This window comes from Pituophis catenifer, unplaced genomic scaffold, assembly GCF_029215685.1.
Source record: "Pituophis catenifer annectens isolate HBS135680 unplaced genomic scaffold, rPitCat1.0.hap2 SCAF_3, whole genome shotgun sequence".
Lineage (NCBI taxonomy): Eukaryota > Metazoa > Chordata > Lepidosauria > Squamata > Colubridae > Pituophis > Pituophis catenifer.
This window is the reverse complement of record NW_027256883.1, coordinates 111,109,568-111,122,979: the sequence shown is the minus strand read 5'-3', so window position 1 is coordinate 111,122,979 and position 13,412 is coordinate 111,109,568. Positions and strand designations below refer to the sequence as shown.

The 13,412-nt window shown below is 37.9% G+C and overlaps 1 protein-coding gene across 1 annotated transcript in view; it reads right to left on the bottom strand.

Annotated features, from left to right (window-relative positions):
* The window catches only part of BRINP2 (BMP/retinoic acid inducible neural specific 2), an 87,806-nt gene extending 83,118 nt beyond the window's left edge, over positions 1-4,688 (bottom strand). The window contains exon 1 of the mRNA XM_070939235.1: positions 4,423-4,688. Coding sequence (XP_070795336.1) covers positions 4,423-4,688 — 266 coding nt within the window. The remainder of the gene's footprint in view (positions 1-4,422) is intronic.
* Positions 4,689-13,412: the final 8,724 nt, after the last annotated feature.

Below are 13,412 nucleotides of genomic sequence, written 5' to 3'. Positions count from 1 at the left end.
GTGGAAATGCTAACAAAGTGGGGGGGACCCACTTTGTTAGTTAATAGAGCTGTGCATCTAAAAGATGTTACAGGTGTTTTGTTTTCTGAAGAAAAACTCAGTTGCTTTAAGGAATTACATACCAATCCTACCTTTTGAAACACCTTTTTGGAATTAAATCTAAAGCATAACACAGGACTAGCAATTCCTAACCATGCCTAATGATACAGTATGTGTAGCACAGAAGTAATGAGTTAACTTTAAGAACTCTTCTTGGAGAGAGATGATTTTGAGAAAGCCAAGGAATTGACATTTTTAAATGGTTGTTTTTCCAATCTAATTCAATGCCTGACAGCTATGTTGCAGCTTACCAAAGTTAGAAAGCCAGTGAGCAAACATACAAATAACCACAACATACTAAAAATAATACAACACAAGCAGTGATCCTGCCACATAGAATAGGCTTTCCTCATTTGCTTTCACAAGGCTATTGAACTATCTACTACATTGTTTTCTAGTTAAATTGCATGTTCTAACTATTCAAATGAGTCCCTTAATATTGGCTTATAAAAATCAAGCTAGATTCCAAAAGCTTCTTACTTACATCAATTTAGTATTAGCAAGCACCATTGATATTATGGGTTAAACAAGTTCTGCAAAAATGCATTTTGCTTCTTTTTTTAAATTTATAATATTGTCCCTTTTTGCTTTTGTAGCGGTGGTTCTCAAAGTATGGAATATGAAAAAAGCTTAATGTGTATGCATGCAAAATTTCATGATACAATAACCCCTTGAAGTAGATAGCCTCTGATCTTATAGAACAGCGGTTCTCAACCTGGGGGTCGCGACCCCTTTGGGGGTCGAACGGCCATTTCACAGGGGTCGCCCAAGCCCTCTCTCACCCCCCCCACATCTTCACTCACCCTCACTCTCTGCCTCTGTTGGATCGCCGGCCATTCGCTTACCCCGCCCACTCCCAATCTATTGCTGCCTCCTGAGTCCCAGCTGATGGCTAGAGGGAAAAAAAACTGTTTAAATTCTTGCCACAGGGCTTCAAAGGGCCACCCTACAGCTGATCAGTGTTAAAAGAAAACAAATGAGTAGACCGGTGCCTGCAAAAATAGAAAAAACAGCCCCTTTCAGCTTCAGGATAGGTTAATTAGCACAAGTTGATTAGATCAGCCTCAACTCTCAGCTGATTTGCTCTCAGCTGTTTTGCGGAGGGCTCTGTTGCTGGACTCTGGAGCAGATTTTTTTCCCCCTAGCTATGCTGAAAAAACGAAACTGAAAGTAAAGCAGGGTCTTTGCTGCAAAATGAGGCAGAGAGATCTTTCTTTTTCTTTTTCTTTTTCCTCACCAAAAAAAGGTAGGTGCAAAACTGCAAACAATGGGAAATTTAGGGCAAAAAAGGAGGTTCAAGATTTTAAAACACAAAAGAAAAAAGCTCTATTTAACTAGGGAATTGTAATAATTGAGATACTATTAATTGTATATTGTGTTGAAAGCAGAAATGGTTAAGTTGTGGTTTGGAGGAATATATGGGGGAAATTATTTGGTTTATTATTATTGGTAAATATAATTAATGGATTTGTAAGAAATTGGATTGCATGGAAATAATTGGAATATTCATGTTCATATTTATTAATATACAAAAAAGATAGTTATATAACTAATTGATTTATATTAAAATGTTGAATTTGTATTCAACAACTATTACATAATTACATAATTAACCAATGTGAGGATGGATATAAAAATAGATGACAATGCAAAGGGGTATAATATAGAATAGAAGGGAAAAATTGAATTTGATTAAGATTAGAGATGAGGATGAAGGGTAATATTGGTTTTTTAAAAAAAATAGATGAGGAATAAATATGGCAAAAAGGAAATATAGAAATTATAAATTTAATTGAAATGACTAAACACTGTTTAAATTTGTGAACTGGCCAAATACTCTGTTCAAAGAAAATACGTTGTATGTTTGTATGTGTGTTTCTAATTATTGCTATTTATTCATATTTGTTCTCTTTTATTCTTTAAAGTTTAACAATTCATTCTTTATCTTAATATCTTCATATTTGTTTGGGGTTGGTTTTCTTCCCTTTCATCTTTTTTATTGTACAGCAATCTTTCTCCTCAAACCTACCACCTCTCTCTTTTCTTTCCTTCTTACTTTCTCTTCCCCCCCTTCTCCTCCCTACTTCCTCTTCCTTTCTCCTTCTCCTCCTCTCTTCCTCCCTCTCTTACCCTCACTCCTACTCTAATTTCCCTTCCCTTCCTTCATCCTCTCTATTGCTGTATCCTTTTATGCATATGGACTACTCAGAGGGCTGAAAAAGTTATTTTTGACTGGTCCTTGCACTTTTGACCAGTCCTCAAACTTACGACTGTCCTCACATTTTACGTTTTTGCCCTATCTTGTCACCATGGTGAAAAGAAGCAGTTGTGAAATGAGTGACATGGTTGTTAAGAATGCTACAATGGGCATAAATGATGACCAGTCATAAGTGTGAAGACCGGTCAAAAGTGCGAGGACCTGTCAGAAATCACTTTTTTCAGCCCTCTGGGTAGTCCTTTTGTGCACATGGACTACTCAGAGGACTGAAAAAGTTATTTTTGACTGGTCCTCGCACTTTTGACCAGTTCTCGAATTTACGACTGTCCTCACATTTTATGTTCTTTGCCCTATCTTATCACCATGGTGAAAAGAAGCAGTTGTGAAATGAGTGACATGGTTGTTAAGAATGCTGCATGGGCATAAATGTGAGGATGGTCATAAGTGTGAGGACCAGTCAAATGTGCGAGGACCTGTCAGAAATGACTTTTTTCAGCCCTCTGAGTAGTCCCTATACACATAGCCATGGCCACCCGGTCACATGACCAGCTAGCCACGTCCACCCAGTCACATGACCTCCAAGCCACACCCACAAAATAAGCCACGCCCACAGAACCAGTAGTAAAAAAATTTAGAACCCACCCCTGGTTGGGGGTCACCACAACATGAGGAACTGTATTAAAGGGTCGCAGCATTAGGAAGGTTGAGAACCACTGTTATAGAAGAATATCTTGTGTCATTCAAATAAGACAGTATCTCTCAGATTTGGCAAGTTTAAGATGTGTGGACTTCAACTCCTAAAATTCCCCATGCTGACTAGGGACTTCTAGGAGTTGAAGTCTACAGGTTTTAAACTTGCCAAATTTGAGAAGCATTATGTTAGTGTTAGACAAACTCCCATTATCTTTCAGTCAGTGCAGTTATCCTCAGACAGAACAGCCTCCTATATGAGTGCAATTTGTATAATAATCTTTTCTTTTTCCTATTTTGTTGCTGTGGTAAGGGAAGAACTCACGTGGATTTGGAAGGAGCCCCTATTTTAAATGTTTGGAAATGTTTCTTTGCAGACATGGGGGGAAAATCAATTGTCAGTCAAAAATGTAAATCAGATTTGAAGCTGACTAACTTATGTTGAACAAATGCTATTTCTTTTCAACATAGGTATTAATTACCAGGCAGATAACTGAATAATCTTTTGTTGGCTTTGGGCCACCTAACTTAATTTGGTTACATTGATTCCTCCTGTTACTAAAGTCTATCAATATCAAATTAAAATACTTTCAAGATAATCTTAGGATAGTTAAAAAAGAGTATCAGACATTCTAGGAGAAAAATTCCATTCTATTCTGGATTTTGGGACTACAGTTAATCAACATCCCCAGTCAGGATGGCTGGAAACAGTAAAAGCTATAATCTACAATATTGACAAGGCAGGCGGAGAAGGTTGGCCAATGGTGTTATTATTCTATCCATTCTTCCCATGAATTGCTGCTGAATTTGAATGAAGTGTATTAAACCTTGCAAAACAAATACAATGGGAATGCAAGCAATATTCAGGAGAGGATTAATAATCTCTCTACAATACTCCACATGAGATAGGTACCTTTCATCTTTAGTTGAATATCCAACAAGATGCTCTCCTCCCACAAACTCAGTCAATGAAAAATTTCTGTTCAGGGTCTACTGAAGTTTTCATACTAGCCAAGAATCTAAATTCCAACACCTTTTGAAAGTGCCAGATTGGCAAAGGCTGCTGAATAAAGAGAGGCAGCATCATATAATGATTATGGATTCCAGTTTTTTGGGTGGTCCTTCTACAGAAGATCTTCCTATTGAATTGGTATCCATGGGCTTTATTTGATTGCTTCCACTGTTCCACCTTTAATGAATGTTCCAAATATGCCACTTGAGTTAGCAGCTACCACACACTTCCCCTTACTATAGGCCCTTATAGATATAAAGGCCTGGCATATGCCAATGCAGAATACAGAATATTATACTATATTCTGTACTGTTTTACATCACTATTCCATGAAAGCTTGACATAAAAAATATTAGATGGTGTTACGGTTTGTGCAAAATTTTGTTTCATCTGTATGGCTTACCGGTAGATCCTGTATCTAGTGGTGAAACCCTGCCGATAGCGCTCTATAAAGTCAACGTAGTCTGGTGCTCGGTGGAATGGTCCTCGATCAGTAAGCAACCAGTCCAATGGTACTTGGCTGGAGAAAGCAGTTGAGGCATGCTGTTCATGTGGTGTTGCAACAGCTGTAGCCGGGCCCCAGAATCCCAGAATCAGGACCAAGACTGACGACAACCATGGGACCATCAGCCGGAGACCATTAAATCGAGTGCCGCGCTGCCACCTCATGCTTCTCCTGCTCGGTTGGCTTCTTCATTCTCTCACCACTCTTTCCTTCTGGGTACTCCTTCAGGATTTCCTGCGTTAGGAAGGAACAAGGATAAGGGAATAAATTATACATGAAGCACTGAGAAATACAGTGGATAGGCCTGCATATCTGTGGTTCATCAAACCAAATACTTGAAGTGTAGATGTGTTTCTGAACATGGTTTCCAACTGAAACATTCCAAGACACTGACATTTGAGGTTCATGGTAACAAATGTGTAGCAAAGCAAGTAATTAACAGGTTTGCAACTTTAAGCTTATACCAAGATTTGCCCATTTAGTATGGCATGCTGTTCTTGAATTAGTGACTTCTTCTCAACCTGTTATAAATGTATTGCTGTTGAAGTTGCTTTTTCCTGATCAGTCTGGGGTGAAAGCATAGAAGGCAAGACAAACGGCAGTGATCTGGAATGTATCAATACATTATTACAACTGAGTAACTGAAAGAAAGCTGCAGTGAATATATAGAATTGTGTTGCAACTTTCTTCCGCAACATATAGTACAGTTAGTCCTTGACTTACAATCCCAATTGACCCCAAAATTTCTGTTGTTAAATGAGACTTTTGTTAAGTGAGTCTTGCCCCATTTTACGAACTTTCTTGCCACAGTTGTTAAGTGAATCACTGCAGTTGATAAGTTAGTGACCAGGTTGTTAAGTGAATCTGACTTCCCCATTGACTTTGCTTGTTAGAAAGTCACAAAAGGTGACTTATGATCTTGGGACACAGCGCCGGTCATAAGTATGAACCAGTTGCCAAGCATCTGAATTTTGATCAAATGATCATGGGGATGCTTCAAAAGTCGTAACTGTGGGAAATGGTCATAAGTCCTTTTTTCAGTACCATTGTAACTTTGAATGGTCACTAAATGAACTATTGCAAATCGAGGACTACCTGTATTTTTAGTTGAACATACAAAAACTTGGAATCAGATTTGTGAGCATACCAGCAGAGGTCAATATGTAGGCAATTGCCCATTTCCCACTTCCTATATGTGTTTAAACATATATGGGAGATAGAGAGTGAATATGAATATGCCATCACTTCTGAATATCAGTTGACCAAGCCACATATTAACAGTAACTGCTTGAACAGTTGAAATTACTGTTACATTTATAGTTGACCTAAAAAGTATATCATTATCATAAGCATATTATAGATATTGGGATTAAGAAGAAATACACAAGAAGTCTTCATTTGAACTGATTAACATCAGTTCATTTAGTGACCATTTGAAGTTACAATGGAACTAAAAAAAGTTACTTATGATCATTTTTCACACTTACAACTGCTGCAACATCCCCTTGGTCATGTGATCAAAATTCAGATGCTTGGCAACGGACTCATATTTATGATGGTTACAGTGCCACGGGGTAAGGTGACCACCTTTTACAACTTTCTGACAAGCAAAGGCAATGGAGAAGCCAGATTCACTTAACAACTGTGTTAACAACTTAACAGCTGCAGTGATTCACTTAACGAATGTGGCAAGAAAGGTCATAAAATGGGGCAAAACTAATTTAACAACTGTCTAACTTAGCAACAGAAGTTTTGGGCTCAATTGCAATCGTAAGTCAAAGACTGTCTGTAGAAAGCACCTGGAATGCTCATCATTCAGATTTATCACTCAACAATTTTATCTTATTCATATTGCATATCTCACCTAAATTTATGTAACAATTAATTCCCCATCATAGGTTATGTCATCTTATATGGATCATCTTCTGTATTCCTATCTGTCATTGAAATATATTCCATTTATTCAGAAAGGATATTATCTACCCTGACCCTTGTCCCTCTCCAAAAATTTTAAAATAAAATATTGTCAACTCAGTTTTCAGCATTATACATCCTATTTCATTTGTAAGTATCTGTTGCTGAGTAAATGAAATGCTGAATGACAAGAGTGGGAATAATTTGTCAAAATGGACAGTGCTTTTTGCCAAACCACCTAAACAACCAAAATAAATTAAATCCAAGACAGGCAGTACAAACACAGTATAAACAAGTTCCTAAAAATTGTACCACATACTTCCAAATTCAGAACTAAAATAAGCAGGTAAATTACTTAAAATATTTAAATAATGGCAGTTTTGTTTCCTAAGTAAACATTGTCTCAGGGCAATACTGTATTTGAAATGCTAGTTCCTGAGAGCTTCATTTCCAAATCTAGGAAGGATTCATGTTTGTTCTCAAAGCACAAGTTTCTATCTTTATCTTCCAGCCCACTCCTCTCTGAAGCTATCCAATAAATACCATAAAACATTCATGTGTTTATTTCTGCCCTGGCAAAGAATTATAAGGTTGCCTCCCCTTTCTCTCATTCCAGAACATGTTTCCCCAATCTGATGCCTTTTAAATAATTCCACAACTCATGCCAGGTTTAGAATTCTGAAAATTGCAAGTTAGAGAAGGCTGCAGGAACGTAATATTGCTTTCATTGATGACCTGCTGGGGCTTGGGATGAACTAAGAAGCTTCAGCTGAGGGGAAGGGAGGAGAGGCTTGCTGACCTGCTTCCTGGAAACACAATAGTGAGGAACTTTGTCACAGAGATGTTGAGACGAAGGGCGTCAGAGACCTATTAATCCATACAACACTTTTCCTGATTAGCTGAAATGTGCCTGTGAGAGAGTTTTGGCAAGAAGGTCTGTTCTGGATTCAGAAGTGAGGTCCCTGGAGTTGAAGAAGGTATCTAACAACTAGAGAGGATCAGAAGGCTATGCCTACACTTTGACTGCTATTGTTGTTTAGTAGGCAGAAGCTCTACCATAGTGTACTATGGTACCTACAATGTGGAATAAAGTCCTGAAAGCATCTTCTTTTGTCACTGACAGCTTTCTTCAGTGGGCATATAGAGATCAATAAATTTGAATTCCCATATTTTCTATGATGGGGTTTGAACGTGCATCCCATGTTTCTCAGTCTTGAGTTCTGATTGGCTGCTGTTCCTGGATTCCCCTTTTCCTAGACTGGCTCCATGGTTTCCTCTCATGCAGTGGGGTAGCTGTAAATGCAAATGAACTGCAAGATGAGGAATGAAAGTCTAGGAGCACACTGAAAAAAAAATGAGACTAAAGACAATCCAGACTAAAAAGAACAGGTACAGTAACCAGTCTTAGAACTGACAATGAAGATACTAAATTCTGGTAGAGAGCTTCTGCCTTTTAAGATCAACCATCAAGAGTAAAGAAACTAGCAGTGAAGAAATACAATGCAGATTAGCACTTAGTACAATAGCCATGGTGATCTTGGAAAAGATATTCAGATGCATGAATACATCTATATCGCCAAAGATCAGAATTGTGTAGGCAGTAATTTTCCCTATGGCACTGTGATATCATTCTCTAAGAAGTTACTCACTGCTACTTGAAAGACCCATCTTTTTCGTTAAAATCAATAATCAGGGTTGGTAGAAATGTACAATATTTTATGTTCTATAAGTTTAAAAAAAAGGAGTGTAGCATGCTGATTTTGTAATACTCTTCCAAAGGAAGTATGATATTACCAAACTTATTCATACTGTAATTAGAATTAGATCCACTTTTATATAACATGGTGTATTTCTGCCTTTGCTCTGCAGAATATAGCCACTTAAAGAATATGCGAACGATGTGCTCTCCATCCACATCTGTACCTATCTGAGTCAAATTAAAGCAGTGATTCTTATAAAGGCAGTCTCCAGGTTAAGAATGTCCAACTTAAGAACAACCGCTAGATACAAATGGACTGCCAATTACCAAAAATGATGGCTGGTGCCCCTTGCCAAGCTGACAAACTGCTGAAGCTGTGCCATACCTTCGGGAACAGTTGGAGCTATGCTGTCTATTTTCAGTGGTTTTTAGTAGTTTCTGAAAGCACAACCTGGCCTCAGTGGCTTGCTGGCCCATGGTAGGTGAACACCATCTGCCACCTCTAGCAATAGGCCATAAGTACAGGTTCCAATTTATATACAGGATTGGTTTGAAGACAGAGTTAGGAACATAACTGATCCTTAATCCAGGGACTACCCTATATTTAAAGCCTGAATTGCTATGGGTTCAATTTGCTTGAACACAGGAGTGTAATCTAACTGGTTCATGATAACTTGATAATAACATTTCATATAGTATAGCTAAAGTCAAAATATCATCTTCTCCCAGTTTTGGCCAGGCAGAAGAGTTTTAAAAAGCTGGAATAGATCAGACAGGGATTGGATGTCACATGGTTAGGCCAAGCCACATTCTTGACAGGATTGTGCTCTGGACTTTCCAGATATTCAGGGGCAGCAGAAATATGGAGCCCTGGTGGTGCAATACCTTGTTTCCCTGAAAATAAGCCCTATAACAAAAATAAGCCCTAGCTTGATTTTTACATGTGCACCTAATGTAAGCTCTATCCCCAAAATAAGTTCTAATTAAGACCTCGCCACTTCATCCCACCATCAGGTTGTTCAAGGTGGGGCAAGGCGCACACATAAAAATCAAGCTAGGGTGTGGGTGGAGCTGCCCCATGTGCCCCGTACCCGCTTACCTTAGCACCACCACAGCTGGGCCTCCCATGCCCTGACACCTGTTGTACCACTGCCCAACTTCTTCTGCAGCCACTTGTGGCAGCTTGTGGCTTGATGCCACATGGTGCATCACTTCCAACAGGACACCATATGGCACATTGCTCCAGTGCCACCACTTGCCACAGGACACCACGTGCCTCATTGTGCCAGTGCCACCGCTTGTGGCAAGCCACAGGGCACATTGTGCCAGTGCCACTGCTCACGTGTGCAATGGTGCCATGTGCCATGCAGCCTCCTTCTGCGAGCGGTGGCATTGGCACCATGTGTCATTCAGCCTCTTGCCATGAGCGGTGACACAGGCGCAATACACCATGTGGCATCTGGCCACAAGCAGCTGCAGAAGTCAAGCAGCAAAGTGACAGGTGTCAGGGTGCGGGAGGCCTGGCTGCTATGGTCCTAAGATAAGTGGGTAAGACATCTCCTGAAAATAAGATCTAGTGCTTATTTTGGGGCCCAAAGAAAAAAAGACTAGGTCTTATTTTTGGGAAAACACAGTAGTTAGAATGGAATATTGCAGGCTAACTCTGCCCACTGTCAGGAGTTTGATCCTGACCACTTAAGGTTGACTCAGCCTTCCCTCCTTCTGAGGTTGGTAAAATAAGGACTCAAATTGTTGGAGGCAATATGCTAACATTGTAAACCACCCAGAGAGTGCTGTAAAACACTGCAGGGCAGTATACAAGTCCTATTGTTATGAGTTTTTGCTTAGCTCTACTTATATTGGAAACACTATATTGGAGCTTAATGAAGAATTTAATTTCTATAGCTTCTTTTTAATAGAACCTGAGGTGCATAATGGTGGTTTATGAGGAAAATTTATCACTTTTTTAATGTGTACATTTACCTGTTCATATCAGTGGAAACCGGCATAAGATAGCATTGCATCAACCCAGTTTTAAGAAGCAGTAAGGCCAGTGAGTTTAGGATTGTAAGTGATGCCTCTAATTAAAAATTGTTTTAATTAGCTTACTGGGTACCATATCAGCAAGGCAGAGGGAAAAATTTAATGAAAAACAAATCTTTCTAAGCATATTTTTACTATCTATACTAAGGAAAGAAATCAGTTCCTTATTATATCATGTATTATATTGTTATAGTTTCAGTTCAGGTATCTTCTTGTGGTCTGACCATTAGTCATCCCTCTACCAAACCATGTGATTTTGACCTGCTTTGCTTTGTCTGGTCAAAATTGAACAGAATTAGGTGGGATACTAGAAGAAGTGCCTCTGCCCTGTGTCAGTGGGGATAGAAAGATTCCTCTTGTTGCAATTGTGATGCTGATATGCAATGTATTAAACATATTGTGCAAGATTGCCCATGATCTGCATTCTCTGGTTCCCTTGAAGATCTGCATGAAGCAAAGCCAGAGGTGGTCATTGCCTGGATAGCTGAATTGGACATCCAGTTATGAGGCCACTGCCATAATGCCATAGAAGTTTTACTTATAATTATGTGGGCTGTGTATGTAAGTTTACTTCTGTCATGTTGTCATCATATGCTAAATAATAGGTCCTCTGAAGTTCCTGAATCAGGAACAATTTTTCCAATCTTTTATTACCTGCACAGATTAAAACGAATTCGCTACATGGACAATCTTGTTTATTATTTTACATTCCAAAAGTACTGCATTTCTCAAGAGGTTTAATTGAACTTTAGTTATTTAAAGCATATTCCTGAGTGACATTAATTTGATAACAAAACTCAAATACTGTTTGAAATTTTAGGAGACCATGACATCAAAAGTCTGAGGTTTTTAAAAAAATCTTTGTTGACATAACACAGCGTCCTAAAGATAGTATTTTTTAACTATTAACTACTTGGATATCTATTTATTTTGATGGACTAACATGACAATTATTTTCAGAACTGATTTTTTCCTATTCTAGATAATACATCTATTTGAAAGGTTACCATTCCCCAAGGGCATCTTTAGGGGTTGAGATCAAAAACAAATATGGTAGTCACACTATGTGAATGTAGTCTCATCTTTTTCATGCATAAAAAGACTGGAGTTTGATTACACAGTCTGGCTTTTGTCTTTATGTTTTTGATAGACACTGCAGTGGTCTCTGTTTTATTCCATCCTTCTGTCCTCTTTTTAAAATCTCTTATTCCCCTGTAAAGATTGCTGAGTTAAAACAAGACACTACTGTTCTGTAGTGGCCCTATTGTGCACCTTGTTATCTGATAAGGAAATGTCTTTCATATTCTTTTAAAAGAATATGAAAGGAAGGAAGGATGGCACGGGAGGACAATTTTATGCCAATAGATCAGAAATGATTGTAATAAGCTACCACATTCCATTCTATTGATAATGCTGGGCTAAATCTTTAAACTAAAAACCTGTAAGAAGGGAGAGATAGGAACAGTCCATTGCAGTCACCACCCAATACTACTTTATGGTATCATCTTGGGCTGAATAAATATATTTTCTTTTACCTCAACTGACCATCTGGTATTCTATTGAATTCTTGGCTTGGGTAAGAACCACAGGAAGATAAGGCATCTGATCCTGCTGACAGGTATTGTCAATTTCAGGCTGCGGTGCAAACCAGCAGGAGGGTACTACTAATTAACTAAGATCATAACGTTGAGCTTGAAAACTTGTGGTTAGCACTTATTAGGGAAAAGCTGCACTTTACAGAAAAGCTACTCGGGAAGAGGAAGTTTATTAGATACTGAAAAGGCCAGATGATACTTAATTTTAAAGACAGGCCTCCCAGATGGAGCACACAAGGATGAAAATAAGATCATGTTTTCCTTTTGTTGAATTTCTGGTAATCCTATATTGTCCCAAATATCAATTGAAGCATCCATCCATCCATCCATCCATCCATCCAATTACTCATTCAAAGCTTTTTATTTTGTAAAAACAACTTTTGCTTCTCTAGTCAGTCACAGTTGGACGAATTTTATTCTGGGAGGGGCTTTCTCCTTTTGTGTTATATTGGTCTTATTGTTGTTAATTTTGTTTCAGTAATATTTTTTTTATTAATATTTAGTTTGTGTGTGAGCAAGAGAGAGAGAGAACATGAAATTTTGGGAGTGGTTTTTGCCCATAAAGGCAATATAGAAATAAAATTCTTTTAGGTGACAATTAAGAATTTTATATTTTGTCCAAGTCATTTAAACCAGTTCATTGAACTATTTTCATGTACTTTTGCTGAGCTAATTTTTAAAAATTGTTTCTAATGTATATCATATTATATTATGTAAAGTTATATTTTGAACACTGATAGTTTAAATATGGTACAAAAAGTTAAATAAAAAGAAAAATAAATGGAAAGAATCTTTCAAAATAAATTGGTGTAAATTAAAACATGGAACAGGATACTGCCACAGAGGTTAGGAAGAGTAAGTATCTTAACATATTCTTAGGCTGAAAGCAGAGATTAAACAAGCACACAATTCAAGAAAACATTTTCAAACTCAAGGATCTCAAGCTGTGAAGAGAAGCAAGTTAGCAGGGAATTGTTCCTAGGTGCTCAGGAAAGAAAGAATGCTTTCAGTTTTCATTAAAAGAAGGATTTTAGTCTGCTGTATTTCATTGCATATGACCTACAACCTCTACCATTCCTCTAAACAGAAAATGAACTATATAAAAAAGTTCAATTTATTGAGAAAGATTGACCTATCTTGATCATTATTAAACAGAGGACTGCTTTCTTACAATTAAAAAAATGAGTTGAACTTTTCAAATACTAAGGCTTACTTTTTTCTGTGAGCCTGGTTTATACAAGAAAATCTAAATCTCTCAGATGGAGATCAAATGAAGCATTGCTACAGAAAGAAGAAGTTGTTAAAGATTGCAAAAAGAAATTAAAGGAATTTAACAATGGTTTGTAACACAAATGAAGCTTTTATTAGAAGCTACCTGATACATGTATAAACCAGGGAAATGGCTGTCTTATAAATTACAAAGAGAAAGAGAAAAGAACATGAAATTGACATTGAAATTACAAGAGGGAGATACGATGTCACTAAAGAAAGAAGGAACCCTGCGTCCATGCATTGACTATCGCAATCTTAATGCTGTTTGCATCAAAAATGTTTCCCACTACCCTGCATGAAGGACAAGTTGACCCACCTGGCCTTGCTCATCTCTACCCTCTGCATGCCAATTGCCTACTTTCTCT